General features: G+C 39.0%; 1 protein-coding gene across 1 annotated transcript; it reads left to right on the top strand.

The window, feature by feature from the left end:
- Positions 1–1898: 1898 nt before the first annotated feature.
- On the top strand, positions 1899–9963 carry LOC104946702 (keratin, type I cytoskeletal 18). Its single transcript, XM_010772576.1, has 10 exons — positions 1899–1949; positions 3423–3695; positions 3841–3966; positions 4354–4436; positions 4882–5038; positions 6246–6410; positions 6821–6946; positions 7862–8079; positions 8543–8571; positions 9584–9963. Exons 2-10 carry the CDS (start codon positions 3432–3434, stop codon positions 9697–9699), a joined length of 1284 nt encoding a protein of 427 aa, XP_010770878.1. The 5' UTR covers positions 1899–1949; positions 3423–3431; the 3' UTR covers positions 9700–9963.
- The last annotated feature ends 286 nt before the right edge of the window (positions 9964–10249 follow it).

The raw sequence follows: 10249 nt of genomic DNA, 5'->3' as shown, positions 1-10249 counted from the left end.
GTTATGTGTTTTCTCATTTCCAATTTGTAAGTTATTTCCTCTTTTATTTTCACATCTCTTTCAGAGACTGTCCTCGTGCGTTTCCCTGCTTCCCGCCAGTGTGATTAGCTACCTCGTCATGATTAGTTTCACCACGTCATGATTAGTTTCAACTATACCTCATTACCTCCTTGAGTATTTATCCTCCCCTTTGTCTGCAGAAGCTCGTCTTAAGCGTTGCATATTATTTATCTGGTGCTTACCGTGGTTGACCATTGCCTTGCGTTTTGGAAACATTTGACATTACTTTTGACAATGACCTTTGTGAAGAACTTTATTAGTTTAAAATTAACCTTTACCTGTGTCTCTTGAGTTGTGCATTCGAATCGTCGTTCTGCTGTTTGCCAATGCTGCATGACACTGCTGTCCATTTCCATCACTGTTTACAGTGTTTAGGATGTTACCACTAAGATCATTATCGTCCTCTAAAGACAGTTAACATGTAGCTTAATTCTTAAAATTATTAACCGTCTTAATCATTTTGGAACTTTGATTCTTGATAGTATGTTCTACATGCTGCATATTGTGTATTTTTTTATTTCATGCATCTTGAATTGTTTGTGTGCATAGTCTTTGTAATCTTCTTAAACCTCAGGTTACCATTTTTCTTCGAAAGTGCTTATCTAAATAGGCAACAGGATTTTAGAAATAAAAGGAAATGTGACCACTGCATGATCTCTAAGGTGTTAAAAACGCTAAATTAATATTAAAAGTTGTTTTTTTGTATAGGTAATGTGTTTCCTAATTGTAGCTAGTAAACGGGATGTAATGATACAAGAAAAAAACTAATAAACTAATATAACAATAAGAAAGCTTTATGCTTTTTTGCTCAAAAGCAACTGGCAGGAACTAAATGCAGAATGTTTGTAAATGTAAATAAAAACATTTGCAATGCCGAGAGACACAAGGATTATCCTGCAATTTGAATATGACAATATGTGGGATGCACATGTTTCACCCAGACTTTTTTTTAATATCACACATCCCTCTATGCTTCTGTCAGACATTGCATGGACAAAGTTCAAAGAGTCATAGTAACAGGATAGACTACAGCAGTCCTTCATTGTATGAGCTGTGTAAGAATGAGAGTGTGTGTGTGTAGTAAATGAAAGCAAATATTGAAAACAGCAAGGTCTGTTTGTCTTCTCGTGTATTTGTGTAAAGAGTAAATTAGTCTTTCTTTTTACAACTTTCTTAGCTTAAATGTAGCTTAATCTTTAAAGTTACAACTTTTACAACATGATACATTTGTTACAGAGTACAATTTTCTCAATATTTTATATATTTTGTGTCTCCATGTAAAACTACTATGAGGTTACACCATGTTTGTTTCAAAGCCCTTCTGCCGGAAGGTTTTCTTTCCCTGTGAGCGACTTGTTGAATATTTTATCTCCAACAGGTAGGCTCAGGTTGCAGCGATGACTGACTGCGGGACAGGAGGAGAGAAATCTCCAGGCAAGACTTCAAACAGTAAAGGCATGGTGATGATAATGAGACATTTAATATCACAGATACAGGAGTAGGGATGCTTTTTTACTGTGATCAGTGATGCTGAGAAGTAGAAGCTGATTACTGCCAACACATATCTGTCAAGAAGAAATGTTGGTATGTATGTATTGTGTTTTTTTAGTATTCACAACCCCCACTAGTATACATGGGGGGTATAGTGTAACTGCCTTCTCATAAACTAGGCCCAAAGTGAGCATGGGGTGGGAAGAAAAGGTTTGTTTCATTACAAGACTCAACATCTACCTTTCTGAAGACCTTCAGTTACACTAAACACACCTTCAGTTCAGAGCTAGCTCCTCCCACTTCCGGTACACCTGCATATAAGCTCACCTGTAGCATCCGCAGCACAGATCCTCCACTTTTTACCTCGATCACACTACCTCCATCTCAACAAAACGTTGGTGAGTAAAATACTTTTTTAGAAATGATATTTTTTTATATATTGATTAAAATAATAATAAAACAAATTAGCTTGTTTGTTTATTATGTTTAAAAGTTGGGATCATTAAAATGTATGTAATTATATTTTTTTAAAACATTAATCTAAATAAAAATTAAAGCTAAAGGGAAACGTTCCTACCACTTATAGGCAAATTGATCTTATCTCTATGTTCAATTTCATTTAGCAGTTGTCAACAGAACTATTTGTCTGCTAATGATAAGATGATTTAGGGAAGAAAAATGAAATGAAAGTCCATTTCCTGCTGAACAAAGTGCCCTTGTGAAACTGGAATTCACTCTGAATATTTCTCCGATAATTTTCCCAAGCTCTATCTTTCATCTGAACAAGGACTGTCTGTCTCCTGCTGGCTCCTTTGTAGTGTTGTGGGAACGGTGTTGCAAGGATCAAGTGACAGAGAGACAGAGAGGTTCCCTTGACCGCTAATCTAGAGAGACACAGGGACATGCAAAGACAGAGACAAAGACACACTGTCTAGGTTTGACATTTATACACTAACTAGTGACACTTTAAATCCAGGAAGTAATGTGAACACCTGTTAAACTTACTATCAAATGAGGTTGGAAAGAAAACATTAGGTATTTAAAAAAAAAAAGAAGAAGCTTAAAGCACTTCATCAGCACAGAAATAACCTTTAAACATGTTTTACATTTTGCCACATTTGATAACATTTAACACCATCACCAGTAGTATTCAGGTTTAGGATTGCTTTTATATTTGTGAAGAATCTTTCATCCCCCCCTTTTTCTCTGTTTTTACGAATCCTCCATTAGCTTCTTCTTGAATATAAAATGCACCTCATTATCATAGTAATGAAACCATGTGAGTGCATTCTCATTTCTGGTAAGAGGCTCTCCTTTGACCGAGGGTTGAACTGTGCTCATTTGCATTTTTATTTTACACTGACTTGAGTTGAAGTTGCATTTGAACGGATCCGAGACGGACAGACTGAAGTGGCCCTGACCGTAAAGACAGTCATCTCTTCAATGCAGATGGATCTTTTGAAAAGCCACTAGATGGCCGTAGATATACTCTTTGAAATTCTCCTTTCATCATTTTCAGTGGCCTTCAATATAAGCCCCTACTTGTATTTAAGTCTAGCCAAATGCTTGAATAAAATACATTTGCTTAAGGGCCAAACAAGAGCTTTCTTCAGCCATATCTCATGTTACATTAGCTTTGAATGGCTGCAACAGGTCAAACAGTCATTTGGAGTTATGTATTTTCCTTATGATGTGTAATTTGAACATCCATCCACTCTTTATAAAGAGAGATGAGTTCTTCGCAGCTGTGATGAATGTTACATGTGAAATTGTACTCTTGTTCTGATTATGCCTTTATGTCTTGCCTCAATTTTGTCTTTACAAGCCCCCCCCCCCAACGTTTCTCTGTGATGTTCTTTGTGTCCTGACAGCAACTCGTCATGGCCTCCAGCATGTCGGTGAGGAGCTTCTCTCTGGGCCGTCAGCCTTCCTTTTCCAGTCGCTCTCTGATGGATACTGGCCGTGCTCGCTCCCGTGCTTCTGTATCTTTTGCTACGTCCAGCCCTCTGAGCCGCTCGGCCTCCATCGGCCAGGATCTCAACGGGCCAATCAGCCTGAAACTTAACGGCGTACATGGCAACAGCACCAACGATAAGGAAGCAATGCAGAGTCTCAACAGCCGTCTGGCTAATTACCTGGATAAGGTCTGATACATAAAACATTAACAGCACTGTTAAACTGTTGTTCAGCAGCCAAATGGGCGATGGCCCACATGCAGACAAGGAAATGTTACTAGCAGCAAACTGAAACACTGAAATCATTAATTCGCATCTCTTTGTCTTCATCCAGGTCCGTTCACTGGAGCACTCCAACGCAGACCTGGAGACAAAGATCAAGCAGGTGATGCTGGACCGCATCCCCAAAGGTCATGACCTTGATTCCATGATGGCCCAAGCTCATGCTGTTGAGCAAGAGGTAGGCATGAAGGGACGGGCAAAAACATATAACATTTTAAAATAAAGGAATGCTGAAAGCCCATGGAGATTATTCAGACCTGCAGCCAGATATGAGTTTTCTGTCAAGGAACAAGGCTCAAGGTTATGATGTCATTGGATATTTTACATAGACAAAACATTTATGCAAACATGGACACATGGACGCATCTTTTCGCAGGAGCTGCATCAGTAGATTCCTCAGAGGCAGAATTTCCCCTACACTTGATCTTTGGATTAACTTGTAAACCTGAGTAAAGTTAATCATTATTTATGCTATGTTGACCAAGCACAAAAGTTACAGTTTAATGAAAATGGAATGGGTTACCCTTTTTTTTAAACATTGTTTCCCCACGCCAATGTCTGCCAGGTGAGGAAGAGGACCTTGGAGAATGCACGTCTCATGTTAGAGATCGATAATGCTAAACTGGCTGCAGATGACTTCAGAATCAAGTGAGTGGCTCAGGATCAATGCGAACAACTGCCAGAAACTATTTGATTGACTGCCTTTAAGAGCCCTTTAGAGTTCGATTTAGGCTTTACTACCTGTGCAGCAATACATTCATATTAAACAGATGAAGTCTTTTTGTATCATGTTGAATCTGTTGAGGTATTTCATGCACATTTATGATTCAGATCATTTTTATCACTGAAAAAAACGATTACCTTTTACTGCTTCAACTGTGCTATACTATTCCTGTCCTTTAAAATCTACCAGGGACATAGAAACTTTTGGGTATTGTATTTAATGATTACAAAGAGATGAAATGAGACGAAAATCAATACAAATAAAATAGAAAATACTTGTTTAAATGTTACTTCATAAGGCATTTGCTATTGCCATTAAAAAAGAAAGTAAATAAACAACTTATTCCTTTATTTATCTGAAATAAACCAGGTGGGAGACTGAGCTGGTGATGTGTCAGTCTGTGGAGCGAGACTGTGTTGCTCTGAAAAAGGCCAAGACCGACCACGAGCAGATCATCGCCTCCCTGAGGGGAGATCTGGACAGCCTGAAAGAAGAGCTGTACTTCCTCAAGAAAAATCACGAGGAGGTGAGTCTGTTCTAACTCTATTTGTTTGGACTCACTTCTTAACTTCTTTGCCCACATTTGTGCTGTCTGCTAGTCTTTTAACACACTCTTTACCACATTAACTTCTCCATTACTCCACATTTGCCTCTTCTCATTTTCATTTTGGCCCTCTCTCTTGTTCTCCAACCTGCCATCGCAAATAACAACTTGTTTGATTTCAGGCTGACCCAGTTTAGTGGCCTCAAGAGGTCTTATTTGGAGCTTAAGCACACAGATATGTGTAGGGAGGGGGGGCAGGAGAGAAAGAGGTGGGCCTCTGGTTACTACAGATTAAAGGAGCAGTTAGATCTGGTTTCACAGACCTGCTGTTTCTGCCCAATCAGATGATCCCTGTCGTCCTCTGGGGGGGATATGAAGATAAAATAATTGACCCCCTCTCACCATGAGAAGTATCGATCTCCTACTAACAGAAACAGGATGTGAATAAAACTGCACAGATCCAATTCATCACCTACTGCAGATATTTGTTATCGACTAAATGAGACTGAGAGGATTATTTTGGCTGTTAATCCTGAAATATATAAAGCACATTTATCCTGCATGTGTGACACCTATGTTTATTTCATTTATTGTTTGTTTGATTTGACAACATGTAAAGTTTTGTACCTTGCCTCTGTGTGTCTCAGCTTTGAAACGAATATCAGGCCTTTTTGTTGAAAATAAAGACTTTCCCCCCACTGACATACCTAGGCAACTAGATCACATCTCTCGTGCACCCCCTTCCAGAGCAAGGATACAATTACTGTATTCTTCAACAAAGCCTAGAAGATTGTGTATATGTAGGCTAGCAAGAACATTAAATGCACACCATATCATATTAAAACATGTGTGACATGACACAATGCCACAAGTGACAAAGAAGCGAGAGTGAAAGAGATCTAGAGAATATGGATGAATAGAGTTTAGTGTGTGTGAGGTAAGGTGAGATCTGCCCCATCAACTATTGATAGAGAGCATCTAAATAATAAAGATGTCCTCACATCCTCTATGCCAACGTGTGGTGTAGAATTGACAAACCAATTGCTGCTCCGATATGTCGCCTGTTCATTTACACATATGGGATTTTATTTAGACATGAGACAATGCAACCGTTCATGTTTCTTGTCAATATACACAGTTTGATAAAGTATAATTCAGGATCTAAGTATTGAATCTCCCCCAACTGCAGGAACTGGAGCAGATGAAGTCCCGTATTGCCAGAGATGAGGTGAATGTGGAGGTGGACTCAGCCAGCGGGCCTGAGCTGGGCACCATTCTGTCCAGCCTGCGCTCCCAGTATGAGGGGATTGTCAAGAAGAATAAGGACCAAACGGAGCAGTGGTACCTCAAGAAGGTGAGGAGAAAAAAACTAAATATAAGGAATTCATTCTAAGAGGCCAAAGTAACGTCTTCGTATGTCCAACCAAAAATCTAATACCCTAAAGCAGCAAATCCTCACCTGTGGGAAGCTTGAGCAAGCAAATATTTGGCAATCTTTTTACAGTTTATGCTTGAACATTTTTCATCAAAATGATTGTCTTTTTTCTGTCTGTTGATGGATTGACAAATATTTTTAATTTCTACAGTTACAGTCTGATGTCAGAATAATCATTATAATCGTTTTTCTGAAACGATGTGAAAAACAAATTCTTAATTTACACATCTCGTAGAAGAGTGAGTGGAAATTCCCAATTGCCAAATTCATCTAATAACACAACGTATTTCATGTGCGTGTGTATTCTGGTGTTTTTGTGTCCCAACAAGCTGGAGACGGTGCAGAATGAGGTGAAGGAGAGCAATGAGGCCCTGAGAGGAGCTCAAGGGGAGCTGATGGAGAGGCAGCGCTTCCTACAGAACCTGGAGGTGGAGCTGGAGAGTCTGCACAAACAGGTGAGCTGCTACGCCTGAGGACAAAGGTTGCAATTGGAGCAAAAATATCCAAGGAACACTCACAAGAAACATAGGAAGAGGACTTTATTCTACATACAGTTAGATACAAAAAGGTAACAGAGAAATGCTGAAACTGGACATGGTTGTAAGTGTGTGTGTGTGTGTGTGTGTGTGTGTGTGTGTGTGTGTGTGTGTGTGTGTGTGTGTGTGTGTGTGTGTGTGTGTGTGTGTGTGTGTGTGTGTTTATAGAGCTGTGCAAACTAAATGAAATCCACATAAAGCAGTGCAAACACCACAACACAGATTTTAAAACATAGTTATGAGTGTCACATTTGCACAGAGCCGTAATTAGTTATGGCATTGTATTTAACAAAGGCCTGATTTAGAGGGGATTTGTCAAATACCAATGCAGAAAATCCTTACACAAGTTCAGATTCTGTCTCACGTTCTTTTGCATCTGACTAAAATCATTTTTTTCAGTTTTTCTCTCTTGGCTAATCCTGTGTTGACAGTCAACATGTTATCCCACGCTAATAAGTCGAGCAAGAAGATAGCAGGTTCAGTTGCTAAAGTGTATGGGGCTGGGTTTTTGTGGCGAAACAGGTAATCATGTCTGCACAGCGAATGTTTGTTTTGGATGCCAAGGCCATGTCAGCTCAGGTTTTTGTTGATGGTGGTTTGGGAAGTAATTTTAGAATCAGAAGACACTGGTTTGATTTCCACTGACTGGCAAACACTCTGATGAAATGTGAGGAGGTTGAAAAGAAAAAGATTGAATAATTTTGGGCATTTCCCAGGTCACCGGTCATTTAACCTTCCAAACTGATATGATGATGGGCAACAGAATGGTAACATTAGACCTAGGAATGTGGAAAAGGCAGGTTAGGCCTTATTATTGTTGTTTTTTTGTCTCAGGTAGCAGCGCTGGAAGGTAACCTGGGTGAGACCGGTCAGAAGTACTCTACTGAGATGGAGCGTCTGCAGGCCACTCTGAACCAGCTAGAGGATGACCTCTCTCAGCTCAGGCTGGACATGCAGCGCACCAAAACCGACTATGAGCAGCTCCTCCGCATCAAACAGAACCTGGAGATGGAGATCGCCACCTACAGGCGCCTGCTGGAGGGAGAAGAAAGGTGAGTTTCACCAGGAACATGGCTGAATGAGAGCCAGACTTCAAAACAGCACCCTCATATCAGTTCACTACAGTCAGCAGCCAGTTAGCCTTGCTTAGCATACAGGCTGGAAGCAGGGGGTAACCACTAGCTTGGCCCTTTACAAAGTACCACTGTGACAACAACATTTCCCAATTAGTTTTTGACCAAATTTAATAAATATGATTTAATAAGGGAGCTTTAGAGAAACTAGTAAGTAGAATTTATTACGTTGGACGGAGGCAGGTTAGCTGTTCCTCCAGTCTTTATTCCAAGCTAAGCTAACTAGCCTCATAGTGCCTCTATACACGAGTGGTTCTCATCTAAGTAACAGGAAAACTGTTTTTCCCAAAATGCACAACTGTTCCTCTTAAAAATGCAAATGCTGATTTTAGGTCAATTTTTAAATCTGTTTATTCTGACATGTATCATTTCTGCCCCTCAGTATCAAGGAAGTCCCTCCTCCACCAAAAAGTGAGTACTTTTTACTGAGATAAATAAAGTGCAAAGTCACAGCTTTTATGTCGGAACAACTTCCAAGCACAGTATTTTATAAAAAGCATGTAGCACATCAAAGAGTAAAGCACTGCTCATTCACTCATTTCTATCTGCAATTTATCACAACCTAAAGGAAACACCAGGGTTGTAAAGAGTGACTAAAGCTGGGACAATAAACGAGATAAGTTGAGCAAACATAATATTCATTCACACGCAGAGCTGCCCAGGAATAATGTCTCTTTCATGAACCTCAAAACAATGCAAACAACACAAACAGCTCAGCTCCTATAGCAACAAATATGGGTGTGAAAATATTTATCGCAATTATGTAACTGTTGCATGCTAATCTCACTGACTCATGCTGGATTAACAAACTGCAAGGTTTTGTGGTTATGTTCACCATCAGCAGACCAAAGACGACACAGAATCAACGCCTTTAAGAATCCTTCGTGAGACAGGATCGTTAAGCATTTAAAGCTGTTTTTACAAACTGTGTCTTTAGTGAAAAAAGCACATAGTCCTTAAGCTGTTAATTACTGGTGAAGATCAGTGTGAAACACATACAACTACATCAGGAGAAATAAGTGTTAGAGTGACTGAAGAATAGTAATATGAGTCCAAATGTTATTTTGCCTTCTCATTTAACTGCCTCCATGTTGTCTCTTCTCTCCCCCCTTTCTCTCACCATATCTTTTCATATTTTGTCTCATTTGATCTCATCTTCTACATTTAAATGATCATTTTATTGTTTTTTCTTTCCACTTAATCTCATATCACCAATCCTTTCTTCTCACTTGGATTATCGCAGTTTACTACCTATCCTGTGTAAATCAAACTCAAAACTATTCTCATATTACTGCATTTCATCTCAATTCATTTGATCTAATTTCATTTAAAATCATACTTTAAAAGAATATGTTCTTCTCCATTTCATCCCTTCTCATGTCATTTCATTTGATCTCATCCCATCTCATCTCTGTCTGTGCAGAGGAGCCTGATGTTCGCACCAGGAAAATTGTGAAGGTGGTGACTCAGACGATGATCAACGGCAAAGTGGTGGACGAGTCCAGCGAGGTGGAGCAGATCGAAGAGACCAAGAAATAAAAAAAGGGGAGTGGGGATACAAGTTAAAAATAAAGAAGCAAGATGCAAAAAATGACAGGGTCTTGCGAAACAAAAAAGAGAGCAGGAGACATGTTTCCGGATATTTCAAAAGAGCTGCGGTGTATCATTTATTCTTCTCAAATGAGAAAATATTGTTTTCAATAGGGAATCTTTGGGGGTATTGCTCGACTATGAATGTTTTGTTTTTTCAGTTAATGGTTTTTCCAAGGTTGACTTATCAGTGACACTGATTTTATTCTGGAGATGAATGCTACAATATATATATATATATATATATATATATATATATATATATATATCCAGTGCTGTAGTTATGCATGCTTATACCATTTTAGAATAGAAGTGCCTGTTTTGTTTCTGTGAAAGCAACCGACCAACCATGTTCATTCTGTTTTACTAAAGACTGCTGTGTACTTCAAGAAGATATTTATTACTTAGTGTGGAAATGTTTACTTTAGTAGGTGTAAAACATTCCTTTCCTGCTTTGACAAGAATATCATTTACATGTTTTTACTGTTTTCGTGTTTGT

Source organism: Notothenia coriiceps, unplaced genomic scaffold (genome assembly GCF_000735185.1).
Source record: "Notothenia coriiceps isolate Sejong01 unplaced genomic scaffold, NC01 NC01_scaffold00011404, whole genome shotgun sequence".
Lineage (NCBI taxonomy): Eukaryota > Metazoa > Chordata > Actinopteri > Perciformes > Nototheniidae > Notothenia > Notothenia coriiceps.
This window is presented reverse-complemented; position numbering and strand designations above follow the sequence as displayed.

Bases quoted from the DNA above. Each gene is read 5' to 3' on its own strand.
- LOC104946702 (XM_010772576.1), top strand. From the start codon at position 3,432: ATGGCCTCCAGCATGTCGGTGAGGAGCTTCTCTCTGGGCCGTCAGCCT. The intron at 3,696-3,840 runs GTCTGATACATA...GTCTTCATCCAG, and splicing joins TGGCTAATTACCTGGATAAG to GTCCGTTCACTGGAGCACTC. The intron at 4,437-4,881 runs GTGAGTGGCTCA...GAAATAAACCAG, and splicing joins GCAGATGACTTCAGAATCAA to GTGGGAGACTGAGCTGGTGA.